This window comes from Urocitellus parryii, chromosome 7 (assembly GCF_045843805.1).
Source record: "Urocitellus parryii isolate mUroPar1 chromosome 7, mUroPar1.hap1, whole genome shotgun sequence".
NCBI classification, from domain to species: domain Eukaryota; kingdom Metazoa; phylum Chordata; class Mammalia; order Rodentia; family Sciuridae; genus Urocitellus; species Urocitellus parryii.
The window spans coordinates 137,309,852-137,335,665 of NC_135537.1; the positions used below are offsets into that span (position 1 = coordinate 137,309,852).

A 25,814-nucleotide genomic window follows, 5' to 3' on the forward strand; every position below is an offset into this window, starting at 1 on the left:
TATAGAATGGCTAAATAGATAAGGGGTGAGTAGAGATCCAACCATATGTGGTCTACAAGAAACTTGCTTTACTGTTAAGGAAATACACAGACAGAAAAGGGATTTAAAAAAATAATAAAAGATATTCCAGGCAGATGGAAACTGAAAGAGAACAGGGATATGTTATTCAAAATAGGGGGCTGGGGATGTGGCTCAAGCGGTAGCTCGCCTAGCATGCGTGCGGCCCGGGTTCGATCCTCAGCAGCACCACATACCAACAAAGATGTTGTGTCTGCCGAGAATTAAGAAAAAATAAATAAATAAATGTTTTTAAAAATTCTCTCTCCCTCTCTCTCTCTCTGTCCCCCTCTCTCTCTCACTCTCTTAAAAAAAAATAGCAAAAACAATGCTGAGCAGGAAGTGTGAATCAGGCGATATAGCGATACCAGACTTCAAACTATACTACAGAGCAATAGTAACAAAAACAGCATGGTACTGGTACCAAAACAGGCAGGTGGACCAATGGTACAGAATAGAGGACACAGTAACCAATCCACAAAACTACAACTATCTTATATTTGATAAAGGGGCTAAAAGCATGCAATGGAGGAAGGATAGCATCTTCAACAAATGGTGCTGGGAAAACTGGAAATCCATTTGCATCAAAAAGAAGCTGAATCCCTATCTCTCGCCATGCACAAAAGTTAACTCAAAATGGATCAAGGAGCTTGATATTAAATCAGAGACACGGCATCTGATAGAAAAAAAAGTTGGTTATGATCTACATACTGTGGGATCGGGCTCCAAATTCCTCAATATGACACCCATAGCGCAAGAGTTAACAACTAGAATCAACAAATGGGACTTACTCAAACTAAAAAGTTTTTTCTCAGCAAAAGAAACAATAAGAGAGATAAACAGGGAGCCTACATCCTGGGAACAAATCTTTACTCCACACACTTCAGATAGAGCCTTAATAACCAGAATATACAAAGAACTCAAAAAATTAGACAATAAGATTACAAATAACCCAATCAATAAATGGGCCAAGGACCTGAACAGACACTTCTCAGAGGAGGACATACAATCAATCAATAAGTACATGAAAAAATGCTCACCATCGCTAGCAGTCAGAGAAATGCAAATCAAAACTACCCTAAGATACCATCTCACTCCAGTAAGATTGGCAGCCATTAGGAAGTCAAACAACAATAAGTGCTGGAGAGGATGCGGGGAAAAGGGCACTCTTGTTCATTGCTGGTGGGACTGCAAATTGGTGCAGCCAATTTGGAAAGCAGTATGGAGATTTCTTGGAAAGCTGGGAATGGAACCACCATTTGACCTAGCTATTCCCCTTCTCGGTCTATTCCCTAAAGACCTAATAAGAGCATGCTACAGGGACACTGCTACATCGATGTTCATAGCAGCACAATTCATGATAGCAAGATTGTGGAATCAGCCTAGATGCCCTTCAATAGATGAATGGATTAAAAAAATGTGGCATTTATACACAATGGAGTATTACTCTGCATTAAAAAATGACAAAATCATAGAATTTGGAGGGAAATGGATGGCATTAGAGCAGATTATGCTAAGTGAAGCTAGTCAATCTTTAAAAAACAAATACCAAATGACCCCTTTGATATAAGGGGAGTAAACAAGGACAGGGTAGGGATGAAGAGCTTGAGAAGAAGATTTACATTATACAGGGATGAGAGGTGGGAGGGAAAGGGAGTGAGAAGGGAAATTGAATGGAAATGGAAGGCGATCCTCAGGGTTATACATAATGACATATAAGAGGAAAGGAGGGGTAAGACAAGATAATACAAATCGAAGAAATGATTTACAGTAGAAGGGGTAGAGAGAGAAAAGGGGAGGGGAGGGGAGGGGAGGGGAGGGGAGGGGGGATAGTAGAGAATAGGACAGACAGCAGAATACATCAGACACTAGAAAGGCAATTTGTCAATCAATGGAAGGGTAACTGATGTGATACAGCAATCTGTATACGGGGTAAAATTGGGAGTTCATAACCCACTTGAATCAAACTGTGAAATATGATGTATTAAGAACTATGTAATGTTTTGAACAACCAACAATTAAAAAAATAGGATTTAGGTCAAAAACTATAAAGACAGACAATTACATAATTAATACAATTAATAATGTAATTATCATTACATAATGATAAAAGGATTAATTCACCAAGAAGACAATTGTAAATGTCTGTGCACCCAACATCATTAAGTGATCTCAATGCTGTGACATTATGGGGCCTCAATGCCTCACTTTCAACAATGAACAGATCATCTAGACAGAATATTAATATAAGCACTGAACTTAAGTTACACCTTAGACTAAATGCACTTACCAGACATAGAACATTCCATCAAGTGCAATTGCAGTCAAGCATATAAGAGCCTTGGCTAACTTTCTTAGTCCATTTTGTGCAGCTATAACAGAATGCCTGAGACTGGGTAATTTATTAAAATAAAATTGTATTTCTCACCATTTTGGATACTAGGAAGTCCAAAATAAAGGGCTATCTAGTGAGGACTGGATTGCCTTGTTGCTGCATCTTTCAGAAGGGGGGAATGCTGCACCCTCACATGGCAAAAGGTGGAAGGGCAAGAGAGCTGAAAGTTAACCTGACACCTCACTTATAAGGGCCTTGACACCATTCAAAGGAGGAACCCTCAAAGCCTAATCACCTCTTAATACTATCACATTGGCCATTGAGTTTCAACACATGAATTTGGGAGGGAATACATTCAAACCATAGCATCAACCCAACAGGGAGATTTGGAGTGAATACTGACCATATAGGCCAAAATGGACAGTCTTTACACACCTGCCTCGCTCAGTCAGCTGTGGGGACAAGTGCAATTAAGGGCATCTGAGTGGCAAACCACTCCCCCATGCTAGTACATGAACAGCAGGCTGCTTACCCCGTAGGCACAGCCCTGGGCATGAGGCCATGTGTTGCAATCCCTGCGCTTGCTCCACAGCCCGCTCCTCAATTGGTTGCTGCAGGGACAGTTGGCCAGAAATTGTATTGGTGGCTGCCTGTAATCTGTTTAGCTACTGCCTGAGTATATATACATGGTAACTGCACAATAAAATCAAGCTTCCTGCTTGGTCTCTAGAGGTCTTGATTAGTGACTCTGCAGACACACTCTCCTCTACCCTGTTCCATGGACCTCCTCGCTGGACAAGAGAAAGGCCATGCAGCTTGTGCCAGAACAGGGACCTGAGGTAAGCCTATAAGACAGGGTGTGGCTCCTCACAGAGTGGTGAGAAAGGGGAAATGGGGAACCTACCAAGTTCCACCAAAGCCTCGTAGCTGCAAGTGCTGTGCACTCTCTTATATACTAGAGGTTTAACCCTGAATAAGAGAGAAGCCCAGAAGTTCTGGGATATAAACAAACACTAACCCATGGGTCAATGCTGCTGATGTTTCTGGTCCTACCATATGGGACAAGATAATGGCTGAAATGAGACAGGAGTATACTTTACCACTACATTTTTTTCTATTGTGGTGGCCATTCAACAAAGTTTAGGGGACCCTGCAACAGACCCTTGCCATATAATAATGGCCCTGAGGGAAGATGAGGCTGTGAAAGACAGGCAAGGGGAAAAAAGCAGGGGTGACCATCTATCCCAAAGCAAGCAACCACAGCAGGCACAGGAAAGCAGGTGTGAGAATCTACTTCAAAGCAAGCAACCACAATAGGAGCAGGAGGGAGAAAGGCAGGAAACAGTACCGCTAGCCTTCATGATGCAGGAAGAGGTGACCACAAATGGTGCAGGTGCACCTTCTACTGACAGGCAAAGGTTATAACCTTCCCCGAGTCAATGGCAGCTGCCTCTTTATGAGGCAATGCCAAAGCCAGCAGGGATTAGGACAGCTTAGAAATGACCAGGCCACCAGACAGGCCCAAGCCATGGCCTCCCAGAAACCCATTCCAGGAGGCCAGAGGTCCTTTTAAAGATCTATGTAGGGGGGCTGGAGTTGTGGCTCACATGTATGAAGCACTGGATTCAATTCTCAGCACCGCATATAAATAAATGAATAAAATAAAGGTCCATCAACACTAAAAAATATTTTTTTAAAAAAAGATCTACGTAGAATAAGAGATGAAAAGTAGGGTAAGGGAATACAAGCCTTCCCAGTCAACACGGCCCCCACACCACAGCACCCTGCCACTTGGTATCCACATTAGTTGGGTACCCTGAAGGAGTTAAAGAAGTAAAAGAGAGGCCCCAGGGGCTGTTTGCAGAGCAAATGCTAGAATCACTCAGTCTTGAACTTAATTGCCCTCAAGACTGGAAAGACCTAGCCAGAGCAGCTGTTGAGCCCATAACATTTTTGAAGTGGAAGGCATTCTTCTATGGTGAATGTGAACAGCAGGGGGATCATAACCACACCACAAATGTTAACTTCCCACTGAATGCTTGCAGGAATCTACAGTTCCCCTGTGGTACAAGCTACAGACCCACCAAATTATTTCAATCAGGTGTGGCTCTATGCTCCAAGAGCCTGGAGGAAGTTGCTAGCTGGGGAGAGACAGTTTCTACACAGGGCTTAAGGCAGAAAGCCACTGAGGACTTGCCACAATTTATTGACAGAGTAAACAAGGTGATAAAAGGGAAGATGTCTCATGAAGGAGCTAGAGTGGCCTTTAGCCAAGGAGTTGATCTGGGACAGACTAAATAAGGAACATAAAGCAGCAGTGGCACCAGTATGCAATGGCACACTGGATGATGGATTTTGGCCATCCAGGATATAGGGACACTAGCAGCTCAAGCCTCAATGCTGGCCTCAATTATGGCAATTGCATAAAAGCAGGACTAAAGAGGCTTGCAAGGCTTGCAGACAGCTATTCAAAGACTGCAAAAAATGTGCACCCTTTCTTCCTGTTGACCCTTTACAACCTGCTGGAGTGAACCCCAAGAGTCAAAATCTAATGCTTTATGGCAAATGGATGTCACTCATTTTGCTCCCTTTTGGAAATTTAAAACATATTCATGTAGTTACTGATATCTATTCAGGCTGTGTAATGGCCATAGCCTCCACAGGAGAAACCACAAAAAGGCCATTTCCCAGTTATTAAAATGTTTGGGAATTGTGGATGTTCCCATATCTATTAAAACTGACAATGGGCCAGCCTGTACTAGCAAGACATTTCAAGTGGTTTGCTATGATTGGCATATATAGCACTTAACTAGGATCACCTACAACCCTTAGACTCAAGGCATCATAGAAAGAACACACAAGTAATTAAAGGCCATGCTACAAAACAGAGGGGGGAAACTAAACCAAGTCCCCTCATGATACCTTGAACAACACCTTATTTGCTTTAAATTTTCTTTCACTTTCAAAATTTTCTACAGGCACAGCAGCACATAAATATGTTCCCTGCCATGGGGCCCTCACAACTACCTATGGTCCCATGGAAGGATTTAATAACAAATGCATAGAATGGTCTGGGGCCACTCTTTGAGCCCAGGGTTTGCATATATTAACAAGGCCAACCATGGGTTGAGGATTTGTATATATTAACAAGAGCCTCATGCCATCTGGGTGCCTGCCAAAACGTCAAGCCCTGGACCCCCAGAGCATCAAGCAAGAGATGAAGGAACTGACTCTGGAGGAAAAACCCCACAAAAGACTCAACAATGAAAATATCCTTGGTGGCCAATATTGGTCACGTAAAGTAACCTGGGGTGATCGTAAAGGTCTTGTTGAACAAGCCACCAGATTGGCCCCTTTGCCTTGTGGCAATCCCATCCCTAGGTCTATGATGATGGTCCTATTGTGTATGGCACTCACTGCTAACAGTGAAGCCTCCCATTAGGTAAACTGAACTTTGGTCATTAGACCACCCCTTCTGGCTGTTGCTAACTGAGAAGGGGCTTTACCTAAGCTCTTTTCCAATAATTTCAGCCTTGTTGATCCTGATTATCCATCCAGGAGGTAACCATACCCTGGAATACCAGCATTTCCATACCTACTCTGCCCATTTGTTTCTCTGTAGTAGATAATGAGGCCTATAATCCAGGCAGTCCCCTCTGTTTTGCTCTTGCCAATGAAACTATTGTAGATAACTATAAATAAGTCATATGTTGGGCTATCTCTCACTGACCTTAGAGTTATAGTTAATGCTACCTTTAGCCATAGATTCCCCCATGGCAAATGCAAGAAACCCTTGCAACAAACATGCCCAATAATGCATTTTGGAAAGCCCCCCCCCCTCAGATAATGATAGCATCCCATGGAATCAATGTGTCATTGACATACCTTATCTCCTTGATAAGAGGAATTTCTCCAGGGAATAACAACATCTATGCACCTGGAATGTAACTGATGTGCCCAAAAACCACTTAGGCTACTGCAGTACCTGCTACATGGGACAAGCTGTTACCAACCATTATTCAGGAAATCAGTATGGCATGATGGATATCACACCAATATTGCTAGCTGCTAGACCCATCAAATGGGCAGCAGCCAGATGGATGAATGGGTCTATATTGAGTCCAGACCCTGACCAGGGATTTGCCTTTGTGCCAAATTATACTCATTCCTACTATGAACAAGCTTGTGTTATGCCACCCTTTGCCATGCTAATAATCAATGATACTGATGGCATAAATATCACTCATACAGAGATCCCTTGTGCAGTCAATATATCCTGCTGGCTCACAAATTGTTTAACCCCTGCTATAAAAGCTAAACATATATTTATCCTCAGAGTGCCCCCGGCAATCTGGCTTCCAGTGAACCTGTCCAGAGAGTAGAGGAGTCCATGGGACATGGAGATGAAGAATCTTCTGAATGAGATCCTACACTGGATAAAGCATGCAATTAGCCTCATCATCGCTGGAATTATTGCCCTGGTAGCCACCATCACCATCACAGCCACTGCCGCTGCTCACTCACTCAAAGTATCCAGACTGCTCAGACTCTGAACAAGTTGTCTACTGCCATGGCAGAAGCCTTTGCTAGTCAAAATGATTTAAATAAATTGTCCTGAGCCTCTATTTTAGTCATTCAGCAAGAATTAGACCTCCACCAGGAACAACTAGATATTCTGGTTATGTTGCAAAGGCTCACTTTGTGAGCCTGAATTTCATAGTATTTGTGTCACCCAATATGCTGTTATCTGAAAATGTAACCTTACACTTCTCCAATTTTTCTCAGTGTATTAAGGGCACTTGGGATGCTTACTATGTTATGACTATGCATAACCTTACTAAGGCAATTGTCAAAATCAATGAGACTAAGGTGTTTATCTTGGTAACCTCTTCTTTCTTCCAGGGATTAACTGAACACTGGAAAAACCTGAAACCAAATTAACTAATCCTTATAATGCTATTATCCTGGCCCTATGTTTATAATAGTGATAAATTTTTCTTGTGTTATGAGACACTTATGTAACCATGTAAAGGCCACCAAATGAAAAACAGCAATGCTGGCTGAAGTCCTTGCAGCACAGTCAGAGGTGGGAGATGTGAGGACAAGTGCATGGAGTATTGCATAGATGGCATATTTTAAGGGCGTCTGAGTGGCAAACCATCCCCACCCCCAGGCATGAGTGGCAAACTGCTTACCCTATAAGCATAGCCCTGAGTGTGAGGCCAGTGTTGTAGTCTTTGTGCTTGCTCCATGGCCACTCCTCAATTGGACAGTTGGCCAGAAATTGCATTGGTGGCTGCCTGTAATCGGCTTAGCTACTGCCTTATTATATAAACATGGTTAGAGCTGGAGCTGGAGCTCAGTGGCAGAGCGCTTGCCTTGCATATGTGAGGTACTGGGTTTGATTCTCAGCACCACATATAAATAGAGGTCCTTTAAACAACTAAAATATATTAAAAATATATATAAAACTATATATAACTAAAGATAACTATATATAACAATATATATATATATATATATATATATATATATATATATATATATATATATATACACACAATAAAATCGGACCTGCTTCCTGCTTGGTCTCCTGGGGTCTTGATTAGCAACTTGCACTGCAGCCACACTCTCCTCTACCCTGTTCTGTGGACCTCCTCACTGGATGAGAGAGAGCCTGCACAGTCAGCAGGTATGGGCTACCCTGTAAAAGCTATGACCTTGGGAAAGGAGACTTTCTGAAGCTAAAGCCAACCCTGGGCGATCTGTTAACCACACTCCCTACAATGAAGGAAAAGTTTGTTCTTGAAAGGAGAACTGTCCTTAAAGTTCATCTTCATGTTTCCACAGACAGGCCGCATGTCACTGAGGATTTCCGTGTGTACAAAAACTAGTAAGGCAGTTTGTCCATACCAACTCAGAGTCTTCTAGACTCTGGATGTTTACTCTGGAGTGTAGCTGCCATTTAATGTGCTTGATTTAAAAAAAAAAAAAATTTCATTGTTTAACATAACGATACATAATAGTAGTATGAATAGCAGAGTTTGGTCTATTTCATTCCCTGGTAGCTCTCCTTCCCCTTCCCCCCCTTCCCCCCTCCTCGCCCTTCCCCTAGTCCTCATCCTGTACTCTAAGGTGTCCCTTCTATTTCAGGAGATCCAATCCCCGCCTCCGCTGCTGCATTTTTCTATCTTCCACATGAGAGGAAACATACGATTCTTGTCTTTCTGAATTGTTTATTTCACTTAGCTTGAGGTCCTCCAGTTCCATCCATGTTTGATATTACGTGGGGTTGGGTCTCCAACAGTGAGCACTTCAGAGGCCCTAGAAGGTCCCTGCTCTGGCTGGGAGCTCCTAGCTGGGGCTGACTCCAGCCCGCCTAGTCGGGGACAGAAAGGTAGGGGCTGCCCATAATGGTCTTCCCTGTCCCCACGCAGAACTCTACCCCAGCCTCAAGCTTGGTCCACTGCACAGCACCCAAGAAGGATCCTTTCGCGACTCTTTTTCCTCTGTGATCCACAGGAGAGTGTGCTGACTCCTCCTGCCCGGCCCAGTTTCAGCTCTGTCCCTGGAAGTTCTCAACCTCGGCCATCCGCTTGCCGCGTGTCTGAAGTCAACAGCGATGTAAAAAAAAAAAAAAATATATATATATATATATATATATATATATATATATATATATATATATATATATATATATATATGCCTTCAGCAGCGGACCTGGACCACAAAAGCCGGCTCCAGAGCTGCGGAGAAACCCAGCGGCTGGGGAAGGCAGACCTGGGTCTACTGCCAGACCCTATGCACGTTGGTGGGCGGGGGGCGGGCCAAAGACGTACACCCACCCTGGACCGATAGCCAATGAGGAGATGGGAAGGGCGGGCCTGCTGAAGAACCAGCTAATGAAAAGCTGGAAAAGGTCGGCGCTCTAATTACCCTTCAGCTCCGCCGCTGGCCCTGGTCCTGCGCTTCCGCAGGTGGCGCGCGCCACCCAGTGGCGGTGGATCAGAACAGAGAGCTTCCTAGAAGGAAAGCTAAGATCCCGCTGTTCTAACCTCGGTAGTGAGTGCTCCCCAGTTTCAGAGGGAAACAGGACCCTGTCAACCCTCTCCTCCCGCCCACTGGGGACAGAAAGCCCTGAACTGCCACCCTTCCTTAAAATTAAGTCATTCTTTCGCATGAAAGGCGCCCGCCCTGCTCGGAGCTCGCCTCTGTAAAAACATTGGATTAAAAGATTCTAAATAAAATGATAGGAGCATAATTCTAGGAGTAAGTTACGAGAACAATACATAACGTCAGTGGTCTATCAGTCTTTAGACGACCAGTCATTTAATAAAGTGCAACATGGATAACTGGTTTTAAAAACAAAAAATAACTTTTCAGAATTAAAATAATTTAGTAAAGACTCCAAACCATGGCGAATCTTGCACTGTGTGGTAGGCGAGAATCATTCCTATTCAAGTCAAGATGAGAACCCAATAACTTACCTCTGTGCTCACGGGTGTTATTTAATATTTTGGAAAGCATGGGCAGGATACAAGACCTTAAAGGGGGCAGAAGCAGTTAAAATGGGGGAATTAGGTGGAAGGGCAGAGGGACAAAATACCATTGCAAGTGAAATGATTTATACTTAGAAATCAAGAAGCATTAAAACCTAGAGAATTCAGTAAGTTATCTGGGGAAAAATATTTATATGTGAAATGTATAAGAGTATACAGGAAAAAAAAGGAAAGAAGGCTATAGCTCTAGTATGTGCTAGCATCAATGACTTAAAAGATTTTGGAGGAAAAAATCCCATTCACTGGAGGAAGGCAGGTATTTTTTTAATATATGTAGATGATATGATTGTATTATTTGCAGCATAGAGTCAAATGAAAGTTATTAGTAGCAGTAAGGGAATAGAATGATTTGGGTAAGTGCAAAATCAATATACTAAAATTAATACATTTTTGTATACAAAAAAACAGGTAGCAAATAACAACCAGGGTAAAAAGGATCTCATGTATAACATCAGGAAAAAACAAACAAGCCTAGGAATAAATCTACTAAGAAAGCATTTTCATCTATAGGAGACTGGAGTATTTTTTTTTAACTTCAAAAAATACAAAGTTATATCCTATGTGCGGACAGGAAGCTTCAATATGGTAAAAATGTCCAATCTCCTTAAATTAAAACTTGAATGTGACCCTCATAAAAATTCTTTTAAAAAAGGCTTTGGGGAATTAGAAAAGCTGTTCTTAAGTTTATATAAAATTATATAGTTTGAAGGACAAGTTGGCAAAAACCTGAAAATATTCAAAGGACATGTGTCCTCTGTCATAGTAGTACCACTTCTAGGCATTTACCTTATGGATATACTTGCCTGTGTGGACAAAGACATTATGGAGGGGAAAGTTCTTTGTAGTACTGCCTGCCATTACAAAAGACTGGATGAAACTGGTTAAATAACCTCTCATACATCCATGCAACTATTGAAGATAATGGGGCAGCTGGGCAGAGTGTTGCATGCCTGTAATCCCAGTGACTCCATATGAGGCAGGAGAATCACAAGTTCAAGGCCAGCCTGGGCAACTTATCGAGACCTTGTCTCTAAATTTTTTAAAAATGTAAATAAAAGGGTGACGAGCTGGGAATATAGTTCAGTGGTAGAGTGTCCCTGGGCTCAACCTCCAGTACTTAAAAGGAAAAGAAAAACAGTAATCAGTAGGAGGCTATATCATCAGTATTGCTTTAGCACCATTAATGGCCCATGTTCATTAAACTTAGGTTATGTGCATAAATCAGTTTCATATGCTGCTTTTATGTTTAATGAGCAGTATTCTATAGTAGGGGGAAAACAATTTTAGGGGAGGAACAGTCTTTTTGAGGGCTCAGGGTTTCAGAGGTCTCAGTCTATAGGCAACTCCATTCCTCAGGGCTCAAGGTGAGGGATGGGTAAGTGCAAAATCAACAGACTAAAAGTGTGTTGAGGGAAAGTGTGATAGAGGGAAGTCGCTCACATGATGATCAAGAAGCAGAAAGAGACTCCACTCGCCAGATTCAAAATATGTATCCCAAAGGCATGTCCCCAATGCCCATCTCCTCCAGCCACACTCTGCCCACCTTCAGTTACCACTCAGTTAACCCCATCAGGGGATTAATTCACTGATTGGGCTAAGGTTCTAATAATCCAGCCATTTATTCTCTAAACCTTCTTATATTGTCTCACACTTGAGCTTTTAGGGAACACCTCACACCCAAACCATAACACAAGGGATTGGCTATTAAATAAGTGAAGAGAATGCTCAAGAATAGAGGAATGACTGAAATAAGAAGTAGCTACTAACCCTAGGGCTGTGATAGAGTGCCACAGAAGAGCTGCACCCGACCCAGGACTAAGATCCATCCCTGATGGCCTCAGTCCACTGGATGGGAAAGTCATTATGGCACCACGTTAGTGGAACTTATGGGAAACCCATCCTCTATTCACAGGTAGATGTCTCACTGGAGGCACTCCACTATAAGGCCACCTGGGTACTGAGAGGTTGGGGTCAAGAAATGGCTGTTGGCAGGAGAAACCACTGGCCCTTTGGTGCTGCCAGCTTCTGAGAGCAGCAGGCACTGTATGCTGGAGGAGCTGAGTGTGCTGTCAGAACCTGGTGCTGAAGGTGCCCAAGAGGCAGGAGCCAGACCTTGAGGTGCAGCATGCACTGCAGGAGCCTGCCAAGGGAGCACAAAGAGCTTGCCAAGCAAGCACAAAAGAACCAGAGAAGCAAGTCTTTCCCTCCTGCAGGGCTTCTCTTGCACCATCTACTGTCAACGCTTAACATCCTGCTGCCTAGCTAAGGGAACACATTTAAAGAGCCTAGATTTTCACATTCTAGGCAGTGATGGGAAAATTTAGGGAAGAGAATAAAGCTAAACAAAAAGCCATCACGACTCTATAAAGAAAAGATCAGCAACCCCACAGAAAGAAAAGAAAGAGAGATGCACAGAGAAAAATTGAAAGCAGAGGCAAGAGATAAGAAAGGAAGGCTGAGACGTGGTATTGTTGGTAGAGCACTTACCTAGTATGTGCAAGGCCCTGGGTTCAATCCCTAGTACTACCAAAAATAAACAAAAAAGACACACAGAGAAACAAGCAAGAGAGCTTTTGTTGTTCTTTGTGTGTTCTTTGACTCTAAAAGACACCCTTGTATCTTTTTAATAAATGCCCCATGTTTTTTTGGCTTAAACTAGTTTGATCTGGTTTCAAGCCCTGCAACAAAACCATCCGACTCCGTACTGGCTGGCAATAACAAAGTTCTTGAGTTAAAAATCTTAGATAATAATTGTTTCATTGCTGAGTCCTTGTAATAGGTTATTGCTGTTTGTATCTGCAAGAGTTTTGACCTTTCCAGGTTTTATAAACTCTTTTTCCTTAGTGTAAAATACTACAGTTGAAAAGTTAAAAATATTTTTTCATCATATTACACTGTTACACTTCAAGTGGCATAGGTGGGTTTCACCTGGACCCCCACTGTCCATTTTCCCTGCAATGTTTCCTCAGATTCCTTATTAGCAATAAGTTCTCATAAAACCTAATAATCAGTATTCTAGAACAAAGTCATAAAGACTCCTTTGATAGTCTTAATTTTTTTTCCTAATGTAATGTCTTGCAGGGGGACTCAGTAAAAATTCCCTCAATTCAATCATTGGAGCAAGTTTTCTAGACCATCTTTCTTACAAAGCACCTGTGCCTTTCCTAAGATGAGCTCACTTGTGTCTGTTTAATCACTCATTTGTATGTGTTCGTGTGGAGCTGATTATAGAGCAGTTTGTTTTTATTAGTTTTTTTCAAATGGGCTGTTTGGTGTTATTATTCCACTGGAGGGAGCCAATTTTTCAACTCGGTCTTTAGTCTTTCTACTGGAGTTACTAGTTGATTCTGCCTTTAACATCATTAGCGATAAGGAACACTTCACCCATGGGTGTGAGCATCAGCTCCTTCCAGCAGCTTTTTTGTTCCTAGGTTGGTGGTAGGTTTCTGCAGTCTCATATAATTTGCTTTGGTTTGAAGAAATATGCTCTAGCTATATTTTAATTTTGATTTAATTTTTGATTATTTCAGTGTCTGGTTTTCCTTCTCACCAGATTCCTTCTGTTTCCTGAGAGATGTTCATCTTTTCTCTGAATGTTCCTTATTATAGGATGTCCCTGTTATTCATGCCCATATCATCCATTTTCATCTCAAACTATTCCTTTCAAGCTTCATGTTTTAAGTATACTTCTCTATTCTCTCCCCTCTACTGATTCCCTTTCATTTTCCTATAAGATCCTGTGTCTTGCTGGGACAGATATTTTCCCATGGTTGTGATCATGGTGCTAAGGATCCCCTTTGGTAAGGGGATGGGCATCTCTCTACCCCTAGTATCCTCACTGAGCCCCACCCCTCTCTCACTGGGCCTGAGGCTACGGTCATAGAAGATACTTATATAGACTGCAACCTGGGTTTCAGTGAAAGACTGCAGCAGAATCCCCCATGTGCTTGTTTAAAATACAGATTCTTGAGCCCCACCCAGATCAGTTGAATTGTAAACTCTAGAGCGGTCCCTGAAATCTGCATTTTTAACAAAATTTCTGGGTGATTTTTATGTACCCTGAAGCTGAACTTCTAGAGAAGAAGGCTTCCCTACATGATGTTCATGCAAAGAACAGTATCAGTTCTGAGAATGACCCAGCCGTAGGTCTGGTCTAAAATTAAAGACAACTTCTACAAATTTCTCCAGACCCTGACTCTCAGGAGGCATCATCTCTACCTGGAGAAATGGAGACTGAAAGTCCCCTTCTCTGATCATTGCTCTTAGATGCTATCACTGTCTTGTATTTTCTCTCTGGAACTTTACTCTGGTTCCCATAAACAGGGCATGTCAAGGTGAACCATTAAATTATTGAGGGGAGACACCATAACAATGATTCACATTCTAAATTCAGAGAACCATCAGGGTCTCTGGAACCAGCCACAGAGATCCAGCAGATGTGCAGAGAGGCACCACTGGATCAGGACCAGCAATGAAACCAACACCCCCCCCCTCATTCCCCAGGCAACACAAGGGGAGGACTGGATCTATGAAGAGGAGCTGCGTCTGACTTGTGTGATGGTTAAGGAGTGCCCAAAGAGCTGGGAAAGCTTTATTTCTGGGTGTGTCTATAAGGGTGCTCCCAGGAGAGGCTGGCATTTGAATCAGTAAACTGAGTAATAATCACCTTCACTAATGCAAGTGGGCATCAGCAATCTGTTGAGGGTCTGAAAAGAACATAAAGTGGCTTGAGGAGGGCAGTTTGCTGTCTCTGCTCAAGCTGCAGAGACACCCATCTTCTCTTGCCCTCAAACAACATTCCTGGTTCTCAGGGCTTCAGACTCAGACCAGGACTTATAACATCAGCCTGCCAGTTCTGGGGCCTTGGGTTTGGACTGGAATTCCACCAAAGCCAGGCTTCCTGCTGCTCCCACCCAATGTGCTGAGCATGGCAGGGGTAGTAATTTTAGTCTCGTCCTAGAATCATTCGGGAATCTTCAGGTGAAGAACTCTGGCTAGAGGACTCCCCAGTGACCTTGCTGAACTCATCTTAGAACTCAGACACCTCAGCCCAACCTTCCATCCTGTATTTCTCCTTCATTCAAGGTCAGACCTGCCTCACAGGAGGCAGCTTTCCACCTTCTCCAGCTCCTTCCTCACTTTCTCAAGGGTCTTTCCCCTAATAAATGTGTCACTCCGGTCTTGGTGTCTGCTTCTCAGAGTATGCAAACTACCCTGTGTCTTTCCAGGGACAGTCCCAAAACAAGAAGTCTCTTTTGCCCTCCTCCTCTCTAATGTGGAAGTGTGGAAGAGTTAGGGAGTGTTGGTGGGAGGGCAGACCAACCACTTAGCAAAGGAAAATTGCACCAGAGTTAAACAGGCAAGGAAGAATTTATTCCAAACCATTGAGATAGAGGTGAGAGATTGAACCCAACTTTGAACATAACAGGGACAAGTGAGGATTTCTAACCAATTTTCAGGGTGACTTTCTAAAGTGTAAAATTACCAAGAGGAACTTGGTTAGGTATCAAGAGTGAAGGGTGAGCACCTGGTTTGTATATCTAGGCTAGGGAACTCTCCAACTGGTTTAGCAGGACTCTTAGCTAAAACTGGGCTTAAGGGTAAGACTGAGCCAAAAAGAGACTCAGGAGCCTGAGTAAACTTCAGTCAACAAGGGAGTCCCAAAGCAAAAGACTGGTCTTACCAGGCCAGCCTACCCCAAAGATTGGTGGGGACAGCTCTGAATTGAATGTGATGTTTAAAACAAACAAGACTGGGCATGAATGAAATGGGATTGGTTTAATAACTGATAGTGCAACATTACAGAAATAGACTATGATGTCATTATTGGACTCAGAAGCCCAGAGGGCAGAGAAAGGCTGATCAGCACACAGCTGGTCAGTAGCATCTTAGGACACAATAGGCACTCAAAAAATAAGACTCGGGGGAAACCTGAGCACAGCCTGACCATACTCCTCAGCAAAGCCTTCCCCTGTGCAGAAGGCAGAATGATCCCCCAACACACACCAATGACTGCTGTAAGCTGTTGGACCCTGAGGTCAATGAACAGATTTTTTAGAGTCCTAAGACTGAGCCCTCAAACTGGAGGATTGCCCACCTTGTGGGAGAGAACATCTGAAGACAGATACCTAGACTAACAGGTGAGCTTTCAGAGCACTAGCAGGGTCTGAAGGTTTGGAGGGACAGTCGTTGGCCCAGCTGAATGGCATCCATGCCCCTACAGCATTTTCTCACACAGACAAGAAGTGTTCAATCTCTACAATCCTCCAGCCATAAGTGACATCTCAGCTTCTGGAAAGAAAGGCTGAACCCAGGAAGCAGCCAAACCATGAGGTACAGACAGACCTGGAGTGTTTGTGTGAAAGACGAGGCTTCACTTGCAGCCATGGTGATAGAACAGCAGGAATCTAAAATGCTGAGAAATAGGAAGCCTTACACTGCAGGCTCAGAGAGGTGCTGCTTAACATGAGTAGAATAGCCCCAGCCCAGAAGGGTACAGACATGGGTTCCAGAACAGGGACTGCCAACTGGGCAGGGAAACCAGAGAAAACTGGTATGCACTCTACCTGGAGCATTTGTATGCATTCAGAACCCCCAACAGTCTAGAACTTACCTTCATGTTGACATCAGCCTACTAGATTTGGGTTCCAAACTGAATTGCTTCTGAGCCCTTACGTTAAATGGAAATAATAACATATGTTCATGGGTTGTTTGGATAAGTAAATGAGAATAGAGTCAGTTCTGTTATGACACTTGTTTTAAGAAGGGGTTTCCCTGAGTGTGATGATGCACACCTGTAATCCCAACTATTCAGGAGGATAACCATGGTACCAGATCTCAAGTTCAAGGAGGATCTCAAGTTCAAGGCCAGCCTGGTCAACTTAGTAAGTCCCTGACTCAAAATAAAAAGGGCTGGAGACATGGTTCAGTGGTAAAGTGCCCTTGGGTTTAATCTCCAATACCACAATAAATAAATAAATACACCAACACAATTGATATAATAGGGAATAACTTGAGTGTAATGCAAATTGTACTTTTGATTTCACAATTCATCCATGAGAAATATGTGAAAGTAGAAAACTGGACCCAGCTAAACTGAACTTTACAGGCACACACAAAACATACATGCACCTCAAACATCTATCACCTACCTCTACATACTGTGTGTGCTACAGCCACACCCATCCATATCTGGTGTTATCATCACCCATCCAATTTCAGAAAAAAATCCCCTCTACATCTTCATAATAATTCGTAAGTGACAACCCTTCTAACACCCACCTCCACAATCAAACTTCAGGCCTTTTTCAAGCTCAAATGCCTTATGTATTATAATATTTATGTATTTCCTAACCATCAACATGTACAAAATTATTACCATTTTTATTAAGTATGGTATAAATATAACCTTTTATGTTTATGTGTCACTGATAAAGTTTTTGAGTATTATGCACCTACCCCCACTTTTTCCCATTAGTCCTGTGGTTGCATGATTTCACGCAGTGTTATTTTTAGGAACTAGAATGTCATAACAAAACTGACTACATATGTAAAACAATTACCACATGGTCAGCTCGCAATAAATGTCATCTGGTACCATGGTTATCATCATTATTATTGAACTTCTGGTGATTAAATAATACTTGCCATTTTTTCAAAGCTCTTCTCCAATTATGAATTCATTTTTATCTTTATGCTTTACACATGGGTTAGATTTATGAATATACATAAAAGAAAATGCAAATCAAGGGAAGTAATTTGCCCAGGATCACAAAAAGAATCCCTGTCAGATATTCAAAGATTTGTTCCTTTTCTTCAGTCTTCTTAAGAAAAAAAAATTGTTTACAGGTATTACTTCTATATCTAGACCCAAACAGTGTAAAGCAGAGTGTATAAAAGAGTATGGCCGGGGCTGGGTCTGTGACTCAGTGATACAGTACTCGCCTGGCATGTGTGAGGCACTGGGTTTGATCCTCAGCACCACATAAAAATAAAATAAACATATTGTGTTCATTCACAACTAAAAATATTTTTTTAAAAAGGGGGGGTGTGACCATTTGGGGGTCAAAGAAGGACAGGAACAGAGGTTTTTTAGTTATGAAAGAATCCTTAAATAAGTGAATCAGTAATTTGAGAAAGTTGGAAAAAGGAAGAAAACTGCAGGATAGAGATAAATCAGTGAATATCAGGGTCTAAACTCATACCTATAGATGCAAACAAATAATGGGAAAGAGTAAAATGGTCCAGAGGTGGACAATAAAGAATGGTGAAAACTGTGGTGTAATCAGGTCCCACCCAAAAAAGATAGACTCCAGTGAGCTCTGATGAATTCACACCTGACAAGTAGATTCAGCATTTGATTTTTTAAGAGAAACAGAAAATTGAGATTTTTATGTGGAAATTTCTAGGTATATTTTTGAAAGTTGTGATTAGTTTTGAAACATTGATGACTCATCTTAAAAAAAAACTTCAACGATTTTCAAGCCAAAGTTAACAGATCCATAGGCCAGCTAATATGCAACCTCCAGTGAACTGAAAGGTGGTACCCAGGCCTGGGGCCACCCGCAAAAGAAGTTGGAACACTGATGGACACAAAATATGTTATTTATTGTCAATTTCTGCAAAGACACATTTAAGCAACAAAATATACATTTGTCAACCTTTTAGAATTTGTTTTATACATTAACAAATACAATATGCTACCATAGCAATAAATTAAATGTACACTATTTACATTACATAGGCAGTCAGGGTCTACAAATCACCTCCTCACTAAGAGGAAAGAAAGAAACGTCATCGTCACAGGGGTCACTTCCAAGCTACACTTCTTAGGTTCTATCACACAGGAATCTCTTCACATGAGGACGTCAGCACTCCCTGAGCTGGAGTGTCGAAGGGTAACACCCATGACAGGGGAGAGTTGGCACACATGCTAAAGAGTGGGAAGGGGGGTTCACCCCTCCAAGCAGAAATATCACAAAATCAAAGACAATGGCAATTAAATTCCAGTCTTCCAGCCAAACATCCTCTCCCCAGGGCTGATAAGGCACAGGACAGAGCCTCTGTCCCAACAGCCTCTCAGTAGGCAGGACTCAGCTGCCTGTGGCCCTAAGTGAGGGTATCTTCTTCCTCACAAAGGGGTACATGGCCCAGCATAAAGGAGAGGGGTGGGAATAGGGGTGGACGAGGGGCTGATGGTAAAACAGACACTGGAACTGGGTAGAGGAATGCCCCCACAGGCCCCCACCAAGCTGCAGGGGCAGCCTTGGCAAACTTCACTGTCCTGCCCTTGACTTTGATAAGGAGTAGCTGGAGTGGGGGAGGAGCCAGAGGGTCCTGAACATGGATGACTGGCCTGGTCCCTTCCAGCCCCTGGAGCTGTAAGATCTACTTGAATCCCCCACCATTCCCCACAACACAGCTGAATCTATAGACTAAGAAACAAATGAAAAAGGTAGTGTTTGAGTTGGCACCTTCTAGGGTCAAGGTAAGGAAAGTGAAATAGGCCATGTCCCGGCTGATCAATTGAACCTAGGTTCCTATTAATCACTTTCCTTTAAGAATCAGAGAGAAATGAGAGAGTTTTCTTTTACCACCTTCTGTCTTAATTTGCAGCAAGGAGGCTGAGGGTGGTGAACTGCATCTGTGCCCTGGCCTCCGCCACCTTACAGACTGGAGCTGAAGAGCAGAGGTCACTGAGGAGCAGTTCCCTGGAATCCTTTTTCCTCTCCATTCTCTTTGCTCAAATCAAATCCCGGGGTCCTCACTGACCAATCCAAGAGAAGAGTCCTCCTGACAGAAAATAGCAGAGACCAAGGACCCACCAGGTGCTGCACCTCCCAACTTGGCTTCCCCCAAACCTGGAAGGTCCAGCCACTTTCTCTATGAGTCGCACAGCTGGTGCAGAGGACAGAACCCTGGGCTGCAAGTTCTAGTCTCAGCTTTGCCACTAGCTGGCTATGGGTTCACTGGGGCTAAGGTTTCACATGTGGGTCATGACATGGTTGAATGAGCCGGTAAAAGAAGACGGAAGGCTTGGGCTTAAAGACTATGCCCAAAAAAACTGAACCACATATTTTCTAAGAAACACCATTTGACATTCATTAGCATAGGCTGAAACTCCACCTAAGACCTTCTATCTCAAGTTTTTCTGCAGCTGTTTTCAAGCATCAGTGGAGCTAGAGACATCTGGGTGCCCAACAGCACCTGCAAAGTGTAGTTTCCTCTGTGAATCAGGTGGTCCCCAGAGACAGAGATGTGACAGGGAGAACCTCTCAGGGAGGTCATATTTGGAAATGCCCCAAATACCAACATAAGCACCATCTACACAAATTCAGTCATAAGGGCTTAGGGGGCTTCAGCAAGTCTCTGAGCCCCAGACTGAGTGTAGCAATAAAAGGACAGTCATGGTGGATCAGAATGTGGGGTCAGGTGGGGGACAGCCCTCCAAGAACCTGAGCTGCTGCCCATGGTCCAGGAGAGTGAGGGGAGACTGGGCCACATTCCCATCCACTTCTTCCCTGTCTCCACTAGGACCTCAGGTAGGTAGATAATGCACACTCTGGAAGCCAATAAGTGGACTTTCTAAAGATAGACAGGCATGACCTAGAGGAAGGTGGCAGCTCAGATACTACCCAGAATACCCCAACAGCAAGCTGAGGGTGAAGACCACCTCCCATGTCTGTACTTCTTCAGGAGCAAACCTGTGTCTGTTTTTCTGAACACACCCAGCCATCCTGCCTAACCGTCCCAGAGCCAGGGGCAAAGCCCAGCAGGGACACAGTGGCTGCAGAGGGAGCAGTAAGAGCAGTAGAGACAGGGAGGTATGACATTCCCATACAGGACAGCATGGGGACAATCTGGAAACCTCAGAGGACCCCAGAATGCAATATAACATGGCACAACCAACTGTACATACTAGCTACCCAGAGAGGCGAGCCAGAAGCCTGTAATCATTTTCAAAGAAATGCAGTTTGACCTTTCAAGCTCCTTCAGAAACCCGGCCAACAGAAAGCCGCCAGACCTGCAGGCCTCGTTCCAGCAGTGGGTGCCGCTACACTGACTTTCAGCTAAACAGATCTTTTGTTGACCTTCTAACTAGAATAAATCTTACCAGACTAGTACTTTATGTAAGCACATGTCCCACTCAGGGTAAGGGGTGCAGTCACTCCCAGTCTGCAGACAGGATCCAACAAGAGAGTGGGAAATGAAATATCAAAATTTTGCGCTAATGGCAAAAGTAAGGAGGAAATATCAGTCCAAAAAAAATGTGTTGCATTTCTATGCTTTGACTTGGGATTGGGTCCAGATCCTTGTATAGATAAAGCACTCAATTAGAAATCTTGTCATCTGCTCGTTAAAATGGGGAGCCCAGCCAGCAACACCCCAGTAGCACTGTACCACCTATGCCAGAGGCCCTGTGCGCTTCAAGCTGCAGCACCACCCAGGGTCTGCTGTTCAGACTGTGTTTGACTCGGAGGGTGCCTCACCCTAAACCCAGCAGCAAAAACACCCTGAAGACTAAGACAGGTGAGAGGCCAGGGGGCTGTCCCTCAGGACAGCTGGCTCATCCCAGAGAAAGTGGCTCTGATTGGAAAGGGTAAGAGGCTTGGGGGATGGAGCCCCAGACATGTCCAGAGGGCACGGTACATGGAAGCAGCTCCCAAGGCTACACTAGACACTCCACAGATGCCAAGGACATGCAGGGTCTGAGGGACACTGCATTCCTTTCCTACACTTAAGTTCAACCCCCACACATTGGCCTGACCAGAATCTGCCACATCATACCCCCAGCTCACCTCTTCCCCTCTCACCCATGGCGGGGATTGAAATAACTATGGCTGGCTGAGCCCTCAGGCCCTGTGGTTTTCCTCAAATGCCCAGCATTGGCCTGTTCCCTCTCTCAGAACTCCTTCTCATTCCTGGCTTCCCAGCTGTTCCTAGGGAAACAAAATGTCTGGTCAAAGGGGCAAGATTTTCTGGGGCTTCTCCCACAATAAGGATAGTCAGGAATCTGCATAAAATTAGTGGGAAAAAGTTTCAGCTACAATCAAGGAAGTGTGCAGCCCAGGTCTCAGAGATATCCAGCTCAGTCTCTGTGCTTCCACAAGCCCAAGCCCCTAGCAACAGGGATGACAGCATCCCTGGACCTGTCCCTGGGACTAGATCAGAAATGTTTAGCACAAAAGCAAGTATATGTTTGGAGTTCCAGAGATCTGGGACCAATGTAGGGTTTTTTTGGTGGGGTAGGTGGGGCGCGATGGGGATTGAACCCAAAGTTGCTTTATCACTGAGCTACATCCCCAGTGCTTTTAATTTTTTAATTTGAGAAAAAGTCCCATTAAGTGCTAAGGCTGGTCCTGAACTTGCAATCTTCCTGCCTCCAGAGTTGCTGAAATTACAGGTATGCACCCAGCTGGGAGCCTATTTTTATCAGGACAACCTCCAAGATGTTGCTAGTCTTGGCTACTGGGAAAGCAGCCCCTCTACCTCCACTACGTCACTAAATGCACTGGTGGTGGTGAAGCTTCTGCCTGCCAATCCAGGAAGGCACTGCACTGTGACAAAGGACAGACAGGGCCCACCTTATGTTCTGCTATCACCTCTGCTCTCCACCTCATCACCTTTTGCCTCTGAAGCAAATGAGCTCCCCAGTCTCTGACTGAGCTCCCATACCTAGATCCCCTCTTGCCCAACTCTCTCTCTTACAGACAAAGCAAGATGATGACAAATGACCCAGACAGACATCACAGCTGGAGGTCAAGAGCAGAGGAGCCTCCAGGAATGAAGCCTTGTCCAGAAATGGGAAGATTCTTGCAGGGTATGTTGATAAAGGAGCCAGCAGGGCCGTGGTCAGGTTGGGACATGGCACAGGAAGCCGGTCTGATGGGCAGGTGGCCAGTAGGGCAACAGGCCTGTGATGGTCAGAGTAGCAGATGGCACCCCCAAACTGCTGGAACAGGAGCCTTCTACAGGACAGAGCTGGGCTTCCCTGCAGAAGACAAGGGGAGAGCGAGAAGATGAGTGAGCATTCCATAAAAGCAGGAAAGATAAATACACCGTTACGTAGCCACAGCCCACCAGCTGCACTCAGGACAAGGAGGGTGTCCAACATAAGGGTCCCTGACTTCATTTACACAGCCCTGGAAGTTGGGTATGAACATTACTTTGGTAAAGAGAAGCATCTGAAGCCCATGATAGATGTTAGAGGTGAATGTTGACATTCCCATTTTCTCTTCTGTTTTCTCATAAACAGGCTTAATGTGCCCTTTTCCATGGTCCCTAAGGTGACTCAGTCCACCTGCGATTCCAGGTGGGGGAGGGTCAGGAGTTCAGATGGGTTCTGGTATCTTCACTAGTAGGAGCTGAAACTTAATCGTGGAGGACTCCTGCTCTGCTCTGCTCTGCTGGAACCACATGAACCCCTGGGCAGAGGCTGAGAGCAGAAGTCTCCCTGAAGCTGTCCCTTACACTTTTTCCTGAGCAAGGGCATCTCTTGGCATGAAGGAAGGACACATTCTAGCCTAGAGCCTTGGCCAAAGACACAAGGAGGGAAAGGCTACCTAAGATCAGGGAAGCAACAGGTGAGCTGAGAAACTCCTCCCTCCGGGAAAGGAAATGGGCTCTGGCCTTGACCCCTTCCACCTGCTGCAATCAGACTCTCACCAGTTTGGGGGAGACCTTTGCAGTGAACTGCACCAATCCCACTGGGTAACCCCTCCCTTCCACACCTAAGGCATCCTCCCTTTTATCCCTTCATAGACTTGGGGAAGTCCATCATGGATGTTTGGAGATAAGGCCACTGTGTGGACCTCCCCAGCTGGTAGCATCTCTATGACCCTTCTCAGGTCATAAGGTCACCAACACCCTGATCTTTTTTTCTGATGGGGGTTGCTCCTGGGGATTAAACCCAGGGGTACTCAACCACTGAGCAACTTTCCCAGCCCTTATTATTTTTCATTCTGAGACAGGGTCTTGCTGAGTTGCTGAAGGTCTCACTAAGTTGCTGAACCTGGCCTTGAATTTGTGATCTTCCTGCCTCAGCCTCCCAGGTCGTTGACATTACAGGCGTGTGCCACTACACCTAGCTGGTACCCTGATCTGAAAGGAATACACAACTCTCCTTGTGGCCACTGCAAAACAAATACTTACCTTGGACAGGCAAAGGACTCCACTTTCCATTAGTGACCCTGTTTCAAGAAACATTCATACAAGAGTTTTAAATAACAAAATAGCAATCTGCTCCGCCTGCAGCCTCTGCACACTCTCCTCTCAACAATCTGGTGAGCTTAGGAAGGGACAGGGGCCCCAGGAGACAGTGGTTCACATTGCAGATCTGGACACAGCTGTGTGTGTCCAATGGTGGCTCAAATGTGAAAGGTATGGCAAAGGTAGCTGATGAACCCCTGGTTGATGCCTACACCATGGGGGGACAGGTGGTATCACCCCCAGATCTGACAAGAACCCCCCTTCCCCTCTCAGGGAACCACCATGTGATATCTGAGACATGCTCCCCTTCCAGCCCACAGGAAAGAAAGCTGGCTTTTGGAGGAGGCTGGAATCGGGGGTGGTCCTCACACGCAGATCCTTACCGCACTGGAGCTGGCATGGCTGAGCTTATCAAAGCGGAATTTCAGGTTTGATCTTGGGGAGTTTCTGCTTTTGCCATCTAAGAAAAGAAGAATGTCCATGAAAAGGAGATGGAACGGCAGAGGTCACGTGAACTGAATGGAGAGATAGACTGTCTGGGGAAGCCAGGAGAAAGGGGCCTCCCTGCCTTGCCTCAAGGCATAGTAGCCCATGTGAACATGCACCAGAGCCAACTCTTAAACTTGTAGAGATGGTGTGAGCTGGTTGTTAAACACAAGAGAGTTTTAAAAATTAAATGATAAAAGCTTTTGAGTAAATAAATTATATTCAACAAAAAGGAATAAATACTCAAAATTCATCATGTCCTCACTATTTTACTAGATTTTACTATTGTCTATACTTTTGCATCCATTGTATCCATGACAGAAACACCCCACGGGAGTGAATTGTACTTCTTCCCAGGCCATGTTCAAGGACATCATGGAGATAGCTTGAGATCAACTGGCAAATGCTACAAATCAGGCATGATTTATTGTTTTGTTGTCTAGACTTAAGAAACTAATGAAGAAAGTAATCATGTGGATTATATTTGAAAATGTGCTGTGCCTACAGCCATTTCATTGTGAATAGTGCCAAAAGACTGGGTAAATACTCTTCTGATATTTGAAACTTATTATCTGACTCAGTAAAAACGTTGCTCATGACCTTAACAAATGGCTGAAGTTCTCTTAATATAAAGTACTGGTTAATATAAATGATAATATCAGTCAATATTCACGTCAGAACCATATTTTTTCATCACCGGAAGGTGCAATAAGCACTAGACAAGAGTTACCAGACGTGATCCAGGTTCCCTTTTGCCCTGAGTGACCTTCAATATGTCGTAGACTCTCCATAAGCTTCTCTTACTCCACATATTATTCATTTTGATATTTGTTTAGTGCCACATAGGCACTGGGTTTGGCTATAGATTCTTTCATTCATTCCATCAACATTTAACTAACTAACCCTTAAAAATCCAGGAATGTGTATAACTATTCCATTTTAGAGAGGAGGAAATGGAGGTTCAGAAAGGTGGGCCTGTCTGATTAGAACCCAGCTTCAGACGGGAGGTGAATGAGAGGAAGGCATGAACTGCTCCATTAACTGGGAAACACTAAGATAAAAGATCACTTGCTCTTGACCATGATCTTCCCTATATCTTCCCTTTGACATTGCTGACCCTCTCACCAACACACCTTCGCCATGAGAACCCCAGATGTATTTTTGGCTGA

The 25,814-nt window shown here is 44.0% G+C and overlaps 1 protein-coding gene across 2 annotated transcripts in view; it reads right to left on the reverse strand.

Annotated features, from left to right (window-relative positions):
* Positions 1–24,505: 24,505 nt before the first annotated feature.
* Rap1gap2 (RAP1 GTPase activating protein 2) overlaps positions 24,506–25,814 on the reverse strand; it is a 180,070-nt gene continuing 178,761 nt past the window's right edge. For both annotated transcript variants that reach the window (XM_077800504.1, XM_077800503.1), the window contains one exon: positions 24,506–24,619. In XM_077800504.1, the coding sequence (XP_077656630.1) occupies positions 24,525–24,619 (95 nt within the window). In that variant the 3' untranslated portion in view covers positions 24,506–24,524. The remainder of the gene's footprint in view (positions 24,620–25,814) is intronic.